Below are 13993 nucleotides of genomic sequence, written 5' to 3'. Positions count from 1 at the left end.
GTGTCAAATTTTCCAACTGACTGGTGTGTAATACTTGCGTCCTTTCCTTATTGGAAAGGGTTTTTATGAAATGAACTTCATCATTGCCAGGGATGTCACTGGTATATCCCTGCACTCATGTTACCCGATGGCTCCTTGGTCCTAGCAAGCCAGTGCTGACAATAATTCTTTGTACCTAGCCTGCTGGATGACAGACAGAAGTCCCATCCATGCCTTGAGATGCAAGCAAAGTTAGAGCTGTAGACGCAAAGTTGGAATCTCACCAATCTTGGCAATTTTCACTGCAGCAGAGACACTGCCTGCTGCCTGGTCCGCTCCAACCTCAGCTTCTGGGGTAAACCAAGTTGGCAAAATGATTATTGGTAAGGGAACGTTATGGATGGATCTCTTCACAGTCAAGGAAGCAGCTCAGGTTGATATGTTTTTTAATAATAATATAGAAAGTGAAATCCTGCCTGTAGTTTGCATCCACATTTCTCACCACATTTCCACCTGCCCTCCAAAAAAAAAAAAGATTTTGGCCTTATGTGCTTTAAGCTTCTAGATTTCTGCTTCCATCGCCGGTGTTCCTTTCACGGTGCTTGGGTGGACTTGGGGGAGGCTGTGCGTCCTCTGCCTCCTTGGATGGAAAGGAAAATTGGCATACCTCGTTAACATTTTATAACTATGTTTCTTTTTAGTTAGGGAATTCTATATGTGGTTGTTGGCAACCTTAGGAAGCACAATGTTCCCATAATGGCATCGACTTTATCATTTTGATTCTTATCTTTTTTGTTCCACTTAAGAGCAGTACACGTGTGGGGCATGTGGGATTCAGTTCCAGTTTTACAACAATCTAATAGAGCACATGAATTCCCACGCAGGTAAGTTTAATTTCTTTCCTTGACAATTATATTGGCTCACTCCATGTGAAATCTTTATTACTATAAATAGGATCCAAGTCCCATTTCCTGTCATCAAAAGTTGTTGAACCAAGAGTGTTAATGTATGGCTGGCAATGTTGATGAACAGAGATCTAACAGTCCAGATTCATAGAAACATGGAACCATACAGCACAGAAATGGGCCCATCTCATCCATGCCAACCCTAATGCCTAAACGCAAATCCTTTTTCCCTGCATTAGGCTCATACCTCTCTCTGCCCTTCCTGTCTGAGTATCTATCAACAGACCTCCCAACCCTTCCGAATTCGGCGGAAAGTTTCCGCTTTCTTATTTCATTTCCGCCATTCCGATTTCACCTCACATTATTCCGCACTTCAAAGTTCTGAATTTGTAAAATCGAATGTTGGGAGGTCTATCAAAATACCTTTGAAATATTGTCATTACATCAGCCTCTACCACTTCTTCTAGCTGCTTGTTCCTGATAACCTTCTCCAACTATGTGGAAAAACCTGCCCACAGATCTCCTTTAAATCTCTCCCCTCTCACCGTAAACCTGTATGCTTGAGTTCCAGACTCCCATCCCCTGGTAGAAGGACTCTTACTATCTCTCCCATCTATGCACCTCATAATTTCACAAACCTCTAAGGTCACCCCTCGGTCTCCAGTGAGAATAAACCCAGCGTATTCAATCTCTCCCTGTAACTACAGCTGTCTATTTCAGGCAACATCATGGTAGAGCTTTTCTGTACACTCTCTGGTGCCACTCCATCCGTCCTGCAATGTGACGACCAGAACCGGACGCAATACTCTTAACTGCAGTCAACCCAATATTATGGTACAGGTGGAATATAACGTCGCGATTCTCACATTTAATGCCTCCGCCTATGAAGACAAGCATGCCAAATTCTGCCTTCGCTCCATCACCACTTTCAGCAAGCGTCTGACCTTCACCTCTCACATCCTCTCTACATCAGTTTTGCTAAGGTCCCTGCCACTTTATGTTCTACGATGAAATTGATTTCACAAAGAGCATTTCCTCACACTTGTCTGAATCAAAGTCCATCTTGATTAAACTCCCCATCTCCTACTGTTCCACCCAACTGTCTGGAGGATACATGACTCCCTGTATTTTTGAACATCTTTCTTCGTTATCTAAGACTCGACCGATTTTTGTGTCAGCTGAAAACTCCCATGAAAGTGACAATGCAGGTTGATTGGGTGATGAAGGAGCCATCAGGCATATTTGAGTCCATAGGTCAGAGCATAGAATATATGATTTAGGACGTTATGTTGCAACTTTACAGTAGAGCCGTTCTGTAGCCACACTAGAAAGAATGTGATTGCACCGGAGAGAGTGCAGACGAGGTTCACCAGGATGTTGCCTGGAATTTAGAGGGCTTGTCGGGGGAGAGTGAATTGGCTGGGCTTGTTTTCTTTGGAGCAAAGGAGGCTGAGAGTGTTTTGCTGTGTAACATTGAGAGGGACAGATAGTGCAGATAGTTAAAATACTTTTCTCCTGATAACCATGTTTAGTTTTAAGGTGAGAAAGATGAGTTTTAAAGGAGATCTGAAAAGGTAAATTTACTTTTACACAATGAAGTGTTGATATCCTGAATGTGCTGCCAGGAAAAATGGTGGAAATGATACAATTACATGTATCCCAGGCTTTTAGACACATGGGCAAGGCATAGAAGTATAAGGCAAAAGGGATTACTGCGATGAGTATAAGGCAGCATGTATGTGCTGGGCCGAAGAGCCTTTTTTTTGTGCTGTACAATTCTGACTTTTATAAACTTTTAAACCATTTTCGTAAAGCACCCCATGGCTTGTATGATCGGACTGAAATGAGCTTGGCAAAGGACCATGGAAGACAAACTATGGTTTGCGTAGTATTCATTATGATATTTTAAAATATACGGTATATTTACATGGGACCTGCAATCTAAAGATCTACCTGGAGCCGCTTTTGCAGCAGGTCGTGTGATCTGGAAATGCTTTTAAATGTGATCATTCAGACAGAATTCCAGGCAACTACTAAAGTAGTTCTGCTATGACGTGTAAGAGTTGCATTCCTAAGAAACCTCATTTATAGAAAATCACTATAAAAGCAATTGTGTCAATGGGGAAAAGAGGGTTAGGAACAAGAATTTTTCAAGCTTGTAATAACTTATTTTACCCCGCAGGATTAAAAAAAAAGAAAGGTATTTTTAATATCTAAGTTTATTTTTGTTGCTGCAAGCTAAAAATACTAAAGATTGTATGTTACATTGCTCGAGTGTCAATGGAAAAGATTGTGGTCAACTTCAATGGTCACTGGCAGTTAAATTACTGCAGGGAGGCTGCATCGACACATTATTTTCCTTGACCGTTTTCTTCCCGCCAACTTTCTTGTCAATTTCCTTGATAACGTGGTTCTCATTACTAATCAAAATCGCATTATAACCAATTATGCCCACATAAGATAAATAGATCCCTAATTCATTGATTACATTATATTCATTTTGTGTTCTGGAAAAGTGAATTACAGTTCACAGAACTACCTGTGCTTGAAAGAAATGTTCAAATCCTCCAGTCCTTCAACTTGTTACGATGAAGGGTTCCTTCGCTTACATTTTTTTGGGAAGTGAAAGCAGTTACCCAATTAATAATATGTAAGAGTAATTTGCAGATGGGGAGTTGATTAAAGTATTTGGAATTAAATTAGTTCGGTTCAGAAAAACTATCCTGATTTTAAGAGTATCTACTGTTGTAGGACTAATGAATAAGTCAAAATGTAGATGAATCATATGATGATTTTAGCCATAACTCATAAATTTAAGTCTGTAGAAATGTGTCCTATTGGCAATGCACCTTGCAGGTTGTGCCCTTATAAGGTTGCGCAATGGTTAAGTTGCTAGATCCAGAACTTTGGGCTACTAATCAGTGGCATGTGTTCAAATCCCACTTTTAATAATTAGCATGTAATTAAATAATTTGGAATTTTAAAAGGTCGACTATTCTCAGTAATAATATGAAGCTATTGTATTGTAAAAATTCATCTGATATCCTTTCGGAAAGAAATCTATTGTACTTGGTCACATCTGTGTTAGACTCCGGGGGGGGGAATCCATGTGGTTGCCTCAAAGCCACTGTTTAGAATAGGGGTAGGTGCTGCCCTAGCCAACAATAACCTGATATCCCTTAACACATTTTGTTAAAAAATTACATTCTGGATATTTCATTACCAATGGAAAATCTTTCAAAAGCATTATTTTATTTCAATCTCTTGATCATTTTACTTATTCAAGTGACGTGGCTTTCACTGACTGGTCAGCATTGTCTATAGCTGGTTGTCTCATGAACAAAGTGAATTGTTGGGGCATCTTATGGGGCATTTGAGAATTGTCACATTAAACAAGAAAATCTGACGAGTGGCAAATTTCCATTCCTAAAGAGTATTAGTGAAATAAGTTGAATTCTACACTTTAACCATGTAACTATTTAATTCCAAATTATTAAATTGAATTTAGAAACATAGAAAATAGGTGCAGGAGGAGGCCATTTGGCCCTTCGAGCCAGCACCGCCATTCATTGTGATCATGGCTGATCATCCACAATCAGTCACCTGTGCCTGCCTTCTCCCCATATCCCTTGATCCCACTAGCCCCTAGAGCTCTATCTAACTCATGATTTTACACACCTCAATAAGATCACTCCTCATCCTCCTGCGCTCCAAGGAATAGTGTCCTATCCTGCTCAACCTCTCCCTATAGCTCAGGCCCTCGAGTCCTGGCATCCTCGTAAATCTTCTCCGCGCTCTTTTCACCTTGATAGAAACCCTAAGTGCCGTTATGGGTTGAAACTTGGAATTCCTGATAATGGTTGAATCACCTGAATACTTATCCAACAATGTAACCACCCTTGAGCCTCCTTCCTCTTTGTCACCTCATGTGCAGAGTGTGCTAGGTAGAGAACACAGATTTATTACATTGACACAAGATTTAGTCCTGATGCAGGGTCCTGGCCCGAAATGTCAACAATTCCTTTGCCTTTGCAGATGTTGTTCGACCTACTGAGTTCCTCCAGCAGATTTATTTGTTCCTGACTTGGTACAGCTGTTAGATGGGTGGTTTCCCTCCTTTGAACCATTTCCCACAATGTGCCCATTGCCGGCTGCAGAATAGATGGAAAATGGTAGAGCCTGAATAGATGGAAAATGGTGGAGCCTGCCTGATTATACTGGGAGCAAACGTAATCTGACGTCAGAGTGTGGTGCCTAGGGACGGCATGGTAGGGGAGAGGAGATGTAGCTTTTTTGGGGGGGATTGCTGGTCATCGCAGCAAGTTGCACCAAGAATTTGTCCAAGCAACTGAGACCACTGAAGTCGATCTTTTCATTCCACCCGACCTTTAAGCCTTGACTTTTCTTTTATTGTAGCTGATAATGAAAACAGCATAGCGATTAAAGAAGTACAATCACCACGGACGACAACGACGACGACTGCTGCTGCTGCTGCCGCCACTACATCCACTACCCCTGTTGTTGCTACAGCTGCTGCTTCTCCAGAGAAGAAGAATGCCCATCGCCAGGGTAACTGCACAAATGATGGTATGTACACTCCTGAAGCTCCCTGCAGCGGTGTATACCTTGCCGAACCCCCTCCCCCCCCCCCCCCCCATCCCCTATGATGGTATGTACCATGCTGTAGCCCCCTGTGGCGGTATGTACTCTTTTGAGTTTTTAAACAAGGCTCAAAGAGGCTGTTTAGTCCATTGAGGCTGAGCCAGTCTTTCTAAAACAATTTTGTCAGTTGCGTGCAGCCTTCTCCCTGCAGCCCTGCAAATTATTCTCATTTCCTCTTTTAAAACCCAGTCTGATCTAACTTCAGCCACTTTTACATGCTATGAGTTCTAGATCATTATTTCCATTTTTAAAAAAATACTCCTGTCATTTGTCAAATTTGTACAACACAGAAACAATTCATTTGGCCCACTGAGTCTGCATTGACCACCTGTCTATGCTAATCTAATTTAGTTCCACAGAATTGATCTTCTGCAGTGCTTTCCAAAGCCCATTTAGTTTTCCCAGAAATGTATTGTGTTATAAAATGCTATGAACCCGAGAAATTATGCCGGATTTTGGTGAATGGTTCATATACACTGACTTGTGTAGTTCCCAGCAAGATCACCTTCAGGTAGAAAGGTACTAAGGATGGCTGTGAACATGATTGGCCTAATCTGAAACAAGTTTGCACCAAAACAACGTAGAATATCTCCTAAAGTCTAAAACTCTTGAAGTCAAATCTTTTTATTCTGTATGCACTATTAATTTCAAATAAACCTATGGAATTAATTGGTATTTCCTGTCTTACTAACATTGTTCTGTAATAATTGTATTTTACTCCTGTATAAGGCTAGGTAATTTTATTGTCCTTTCGATTGTTTCATAGGCTCAACCTGTTACAGACATACAGTGCATTCAGAAAGTATTCAGACCCCTTCAGTTTTTCCACATTTTGTTACATTACAGCCTTATTTTTAAATGGATTAAATTCTTTTTTTATCATCAATCTATACACAATACCCCATAATAAAAAGGCAAAAACAGGTAATTAAAGTAATTACTTTTGCAAAGTAATTAAAACGAAATAACTGAAATATCACATTTACATAAGTATTCAGACCCTTTGCTATGACACTCAAAATTGAGCTTATGTTCATCCTGTTTCCATTGATTATCCTTGAGATGTTTCTACAACTTGATTGGAGTCCACCAGTGGTAAATTAAAATAATTGGGCATGATTTGGAAAGGCACTCAGCTGTCTGTATAAGGTCCCACAGTTGACAATGTATGTCAGAGCAAAAACCAAGCCATGAAGACGAAGGAATTGTCCGTAGACCTCCGAGACAGGATTGAGTCGAGTCACAGATCTGGGGAAGGGTATGAAACAATTTCTGCAGCATTGCAGATCCCGAAGAGCACAGTGGCCTCCGTCATTCTTAAATGGAAGAACTTTGGAATCACCAGGACTCTTCATAGAGCTGGCCGGCCAAACTGAGCAATCGGGGGAGAAGGGCCTTGATCAGGGAGGTGACCAAGAACCCGATGGTCACCTTGACAGAGCTCCAGAGTTCCTCTGTGAAGATGGGAGAACCTTCCAGAAGGACAAATATATCTGCAGCACTCCACCAATCAGGCCTTTATGGTAGAGTGGACGGAAGCCACTCCTCAGTAAAAGGCACATGAAAGCCCGCTTGGAGTTTGCCAAAAGGCACCTAAAGACCATGCAAAAGTTTCTAAACACCTGTTTTCGCTTTTTTATTATAGGGTATTGTGTGTAGATTGATGATTAAAAAAATGAATTTAATCAATTTTAAAGTAAGGCTGTAATGTAGTAAAATGTGGAAAAGGTGAAGAGGTCTGAATACTTTCTGAATGCACTGTATGAAAAGAACTCAAAGGAGTTTTAGCCATTGTCTTTTCACAAAGGGCTTTCAGTTGATATTGAGAATTCATTAAGCTTAACCATCTCAATTATTCATATTGCAACAGCAATATACAGATTGCAAAGCTGTTTGGTGGGAAGTATTATATTTTTCATTTTCATTTGCAGTGAATAGCTCTGTCCTTGAAAAAGAACGCCAACACGTTGCTGAGAAGTTGCTGAGGGTGATGTGCGCTGATCTGAAAGCACTGACGGTGATTAATGGCAAAGACTTTGTGAAGCTTGCACAGACACTTGTGGACATCGGAGCACGTTATGGATCCTTCCCTGTAGGTGATGTCCTTGGGGATATGAACGCTCTTGCTCTGAAACACTTACCCAGAATGTACAACCAGGTGAAGGTCAAAGTAACATGTGCACTGGGCAGCAACGCTTGCTGGGGGATAGGTGTCACCTGTCATTGTCAGAATGTGGGGTCGGAGTCTTTCTACATCCTAACAGCACATCAGGTGGAGGGGTTGCAAATTAAAAGGTATGTGCTGGGTATTAAAGAGGTCGATGGGAAAGAAACCGGTGAGCAGGTTCACCAGTGGGTTTTGAATGTCCTTTCGGAATTTGTCATGTCGGAGATGCAAACGATCTATGTCACAGATAGCAAAGTCAGCTCTGCCGCATTGTTGAAAGCTGGGATATGCCTGCGATGTTCAGCCTGTGCATTGAACTCAACAGTAAGGAATGTACTTAATGAAAGAACATTGCAGGCACAAAACATGCCAGAGGTTACTGAACTTGTGAGTAACTGCATACATATAATGAGTTCACTGGAACGAGGAACTGTCACTCCAGAGTTCTCCGGCATTCTTGAAAGGCAGCAGGCTCCTTGTTGTTGGAATTCTGTTGCAGACTCTCTCCTCCTCGTACATGACAAGTATGAAGAATTACGAGAATTAATCAGCGGCAGAAAGGAACTCAAACACTTCCAAAATTGCAATAAAACTTTGTTGAGTAATCTTGCTGCTATTTTGGCACCAGTGAAGCAGGCTGTCATTGAACTGAGTTGTGAAAACAAACCAACGTTGCAGCTTGTGCTCCCAACCTACATCAAACTAGAGAAACTCTTCACTTCCAAAGCTAACGACGCAGGCAGTGTAAGCAAACTCTGCCATCTCTTTCTGGAATCTTTGAAGGAGAACTTCAAAATGGAGAATGCTCACAAAGTAGCAATGGTGCTTGACCCACACTCTAAGCATTTGAGGTCGGTGCCACATTACCAACAGGAGGAAGTAATTAGTCGAGTGTGTGAAATGATTTCGGATATTGGGCAGTCTTGCGAAGATGTTTTAGAATTTCAGCCAGCGAGAAAGAGAGTGCGCGGGATTAGTGAAAACCCGAAACCCCCCTCGGAGGCAAATCAGGATGAACGCAAAGAGGAAGTATTTCACTATCTAAAGGAACCTGTGCCCAATAAAACAACAGATCTGTTTAGTTACTGGTCAAATACCACTCAAAAGCATCCCAAGTTAGCCAAACTTGCCTTCTGGCTTTTGGCTGTGCCAGCAGTTGGTGCGAGAAGTGGCTGTCTGAATAACCTTGAGACATTTTCAGGAAAGCAGAAGAGGCAGCTGACACCAGAGGTGATGAACAAACTAATGTTTCTGAAATCCAACCTGCAGTAACTGCCTCTCTGACTGACACATTGGTGCTTTAAAGCGGAATTTAACCCAGGTGGTGAAGTCCGTTTTATTACATAATCTTTTTCTTACTGTGATCATTTTTGTGTCTTATTTCTGTGATCTACGTTGTATTTGTTGAGACGTTCTGGGTGAGCTGCCCCTGATGGCTCATTGGACCTGGCCAGTGAGTGGTTGGACTATGCAGGCTAGGAACTCCCCAGAGTTGATCCCTGATCTGTACCCAGGAAATAACAGGATGGGTATCAATTGACTGTTTTTGGGCCATGCTATTATTAACCTAAGTAAATAGTTAAGTGTTGTTCATTGAATGTGTTTCCTGGACCAAGGACATGGGCAATATTGGTTGCACAGTTGCAACAAATTGGCTAATGCTACATTTTAATTGAAGTCACCAAGCCAGGATTGGAGCATGCATTAAGCTATGGAAAATCTGTAGCTTGTTTATTTTGCGCTTCCAACAGCCACCAGGGTCAAATCTACACGCCCTTTAATCTTGTTACTGTTGTCTCTGCCAATGCCCTGTTTGTGTGTACCAAATACGCAAAGGATAAAATGGTTCCATTCTCAACTGTTTAAAAAAAGACAGTAGTTAATGGGAGATGAGAAGTCCGATTCCCAGCCAAAGTTCAAGTCCTTCACGGTTTTCCACTCTGCCTGTGTTCTGGCTTTGTACTGATAACCACCTTTAACATGGGCAATTGTCTCTAATTGCAATGTTGCAGATGGTGCTGTTGTATATTACTTGTCAAAATCAGTGGAACTATTATCTTCTATATGAGATGTCTGCTATTTCAAAAGTGGTTATCTGACAGTCATTTATATTATTAAAATGTCATGTTCTCTGAATAGAAAGTTCCCTGACGATGAAATTTGATGTCCAAATTGATGTGGAACTTCATGAGAATTTAATATTAAATATTTATCAGTTCATTGAGAGGAATGTCTGACTTTCAGATATATGCTATATATATATATATATAGCAAAGATTGCTCAGTAACTGCTCCTTTTGAAACATGAAAGGGATGTGTTAGCAAATGTTGAACTTGTTTGTTTTTAATTGGTTTTATTTTAAACTAAGAAAGCCATGCACTACAACCAAATATGAAAATACAACAATCCAAAAACAGTGAGACACTACTGACGAAAGTGTCTGCAAATCATTGATGCGAAACATAACTGAACAAAATATAACTGCGCAGAACAATTCTCTCTCCCATTCCCCATTTTGTGCAATGTATTTAGTTTGTAAATCTACACGGAAGCCGATATCAAAACCAAAATAAATTTTCACCATTGGTTTATCATTAAAGCAAAGCAATGTATAGCATCAAAGGAGTCTATTATGCCCATGCAAAATAAAAATAGACAATAGTTTGATCCCATTACATACCGATGTCCATGAGTCTGCAGGTGTAGTTCTAGAGTCCTGATCTTTTTAAAACTACTTTCTGCTTGCCCCTCTCTTTCAGGCGGTGAACTCCAGATTATTTATGGAAAAATAATTCACAACTCCCCATTACCCTAGGATCTTAAATAAATGCCCCCTAGTTATTGTCCTCTCTGCTAAAGGAAAGGAAATGTCTTGTTCCTGTTTATCCTGTCTAAGCCTCTAATAATTTTATGCACCACTATTAAATCTCTCCTTGTCTCCTTTGTTCCAAAGAAAACAATCCAGCATAGACAGTCTCTTAATTTCAATTCTGACTTTGGCAGCTTTCTTGTTTATCTGTACTAAAGTTGGCTGAAATAAATTACAAAGAAGTTACATAATTTACTCTAGTGTCTGATGCCATGAGTACTCTTTCTACAACTCAGTGCGGTATATTGAGTTGGTCTGTTCTTACTGAAACTTGGTCGTCTTGCCTTAGTGCTGAATTACCATCTTCCAGTCTGATTGGCGATTCTATTTCAAATATTACCCAGCAAGGCACATCCTATGCATTCAGAAGTCTTAATTTGATCGTGTCTGTACCCTGTGTGTACTTTCTAATGACTCTTCCAGTTTCCAATACTCTGCCTGAGATGGGTTTAACTAAAGATCATTTGACTAAATCTGAACTCCACGTAGACTGCTACTGCACAACCTTTCCATGAGAAAAAAAATCTGACCTAAAATATCGCTATCCATGTTCTCCAGAGATGCTGCCTTATCCCCTGAGTAACTCCAGCACTTTGTGTTCCACTTATGATTTCAACATCTGCAGATCCATATGTCTCCAATGGACTAATGATCTGGCCACTGCCTCAGTTGTTCCTTGTCCAGTTGATCAACTTAATTGAATCAATCAATCATGTCTACGTGGCATTGTCTGACCAACTTAATTGGATGGTTTCAAGATGTAACAGGATATATTAAGAGTTGTACAATTCTAGTCATTACATGGAGTTCAATACGGTCTATAGCAAAACAGTGTATAGGATGTAGGACAAATTAGCAAATTGGATCCAAAATTGCCTTGGTCTTAAAAGGCAGAATGATAGTATACACCGATCGGCCAAAACATGATGACTACCTGCCTAATATGCTGTTGGTCCTCCGTGTGCCGCCAAAACAGCGCTGACCCGCCGAGGCATGGACAACACATGGCTCCTGAAGGTGTCCTATGGTATCTGCACCAAAACATTAGCAGCAAATCCTTCAAGTCTTGTAAGTTGCGAGGTGGAGCTGCCGTGGATTGGACTTGTCGATCCAGCACATCCCACAGATGCTCAATCGGATTGAGATCTGGATCAGGGCAACACCATGAACACTTCATCATGTTCCTCAAACCATTCCCGAACAATGTGTGCAGTGTGGCAGGGCGCATTATCCTGCTGAAAGAGGCCACTGCCATCAGGGAATACCATTGCCATGAAGGGGTGAACCTGGTCTGCAATTATGTTTAGGTAGGTGACATGTGTCAAATTGACGTGAACATGAATGGCCGGACCCAGGGTTTCCCAGCAGAACATTGCCCAGAACATCACACTCCCTCCACCGACTTGTTGTCTTCCCACAGTTGGTTTGGACCAGACGGAATAGCCTTCGTTGCCCTTGTGCATCGATGAGCCTTGAGCGCCCAGTACCCTGTCGCCGGTTTGTGGATTGTCCCTCCTCGGACCACTGTCGATAGGTACTCACCACCGCTGACCGGGAGCACCCCACTAGCCTTGCCTTTTCAGAGATGCTCTGACCCAGTCGACTGGCCGTAGCAATTTGGCTCTTGTCAAAGTCGCTCAGGTCTTTACTCTTGCCAATTCTCCTGCATCCAACACATCAACTTCAAGAACTGATTACTCATTTGCTGACTAATATATCCCACCCCTTGACAGGTGCCGTTGTAACGATTACCAATGTTATTCACTTCACCTGTCAGTGGTCATAATGTTTTGGCTGATCGATGAATGTTATGACCAGTGGCGTACCGCAGGGAACAGTGCTGGGACCCTTGCAATATAAATTGAATAACAATTTGGTTATGAATGTAGGAGGTGTGATTTGCAAGTTTGCAGATCACACTAATTGATGTTAATAGTGAGGAGGATATTTAGAGATCATTTGACAATATGGACAAGAAAATTGGCAAGTGAGATTTAGTTCCAGTAAGTACTATTAAGTGTAGAACACATAATGAATGGCGGAGCCCCAGGAACCAGGTGGACCTCTTGTTACCAGTCCAAAGATTCCTGATGGTGGCAGCCCAAGTTAGGAAGGCATTGAGAATACCTGCCTTCATAAGCCAGGATGTAGAATAGCAGAGCAGAGGGGTTATGATATAACTTTGTAAAGATCGGTTCAGCCACAGCTGGGGTGCTGTGTCCAGTTCTGCTTTCCACACCATAGGAAAGATGTTGCATTGGACAAGGTGCAACACAGACTCAGCACATTCCCCTGGGGTGGTGTATTTTGGTGGTGAGAGACCAGATGGGCTGATTTCATTTCCTCTGGGGTAGAGGAGGCTGAAGGGTGGCACGGTCACCCGCTGATGGAGGCATATAAAATTGAGGTTATCTAAAGTAGGAAATGTTCTTGGGTAACTGGAGGTAGCTACAAAAATAGAGGGAATAGGATTAGGCTAAAGGGTGGAAGGTTTAGAAAATATCTGAGAAAGAACCTTTCACCTGAAATCTGGAACTTACCACCTGGTGGGGTGGTGGAGGCAGAGATTCTCACAACAGTGAAGTATCAAGACAAGAACTTGGATGGGTAACACACAGAAGGCTATGGACCAAGTGGTGGTACATGGAATTAATATAGATGGCTGCATATGGTGGGCCAAAGGGCCAGTGTCTCATCTGTGTAATGTCTCTTTAATCCGAGACAAGAATAAATATCTGCCATTTTTAGCACATTGCTCAGCTAGAGGTGTTACTGCATCATCCCTTTTCTAAATTATCGTATGAATTCCTAACTGCCACTCATTTTGACGGGGAGAAAAAAAATTACATATTTCAGGCTAAAGGATATGTAAAATTCTGTTCAATGTAAGGCACTCTAGTTTCAAATTCAATTAGAGCCGTATAAATGGGAAGCATTATTCAAAGGAGCACGACTTACATTGAATTGTTAATCACCCTGTGCAACCCAGTCTTTACCACAGTCAGGCTTGTTGACCTGTATATATGAATTAAACAGAAATGGTGACTTACTGGTCTGAAGTGAATTGTATTGTTTAAACATTTTCACAGTATGAAATAGCTTTGGAGCCAATTAAATCCAAAAGAATACAAGGAACATCATTTTAAGTTGTCAGTTCTATCTTCTCTGATTCTGATGTTTCCTGGAGATAATCACATTGGTGGCACCTCTGTTTAAGAAGAATGTATGGGAGACTTGGCAACATCCCACCAGCATTTCCTTGCATGACTAGAGACGTGTACATCGGCGCAGGTTTGAGAGAATGAGCAGTAATGCTGCACTAGGCTCCTGGTGTGTTCTCCACCATTCAGTAAGATTGCAGCAGGTCCACTAGCTTGCCAGTACTAAACCCGTCTCCCTTGATTTCTTTA

At 41.5% G+C, this 13993-nt stretch overlaps 1 protein-coding gene across 7 annotated transcripts in view; it reads left to right on the top strand.

Moving 5' to 3' along the window:
* znf618 (zinc finger protein 618) overlaps positions 1 to 13619 on the top strand; it is an 89048-nt gene extending 75429 nt beyond the window's left edge. For 5 of the 7 annotated variants that reach the window (XM_078425806.1, XM_078425811.1, XM_078425810.1 and 2 more), the window contains 3 exons: positions 786 to 863; positions 5301 to 5471; positions 7478 to 13619. In XM_078425806.1, the coding sequence (XP_078281932.1) occupies positions 786 to 863; positions 5301 to 5471; positions 7478 to 8985 (1757 nt within the window). In that variant the 3' untranslated portion in view covers positions 8986 to 13619. The remainder of the gene's footprint in view (positions 1 to 785; positions 864 to 5300; positions 5472 to 7477) is intronic. The other 2 variants (XM_078425809.1, XM_078425808.1) reach the window with 1 other exon arrangement.
* Positions 13620 to 13993: the final 374 nt, after the last annotated feature.

This window comes from Rhinoraja longicauda, chromosome 31 (assembly GCF_053455715.1).
Source record: "Rhinoraja longicauda isolate Sanriku21f chromosome 31, sRhiLon1.1, whole genome shotgun sequence".
In the NCBI taxonomy this organism is placed as follows: domain Eukaryota; kingdom Metazoa; phylum Chordata; class Chondrichthyes; order Rajiformes; family Arhynchobatidae; genus Rhinoraja; species Rhinoraja longicauda.
This window is presented reverse-complemented; position numbering and strand designations above follow the sequence as displayed.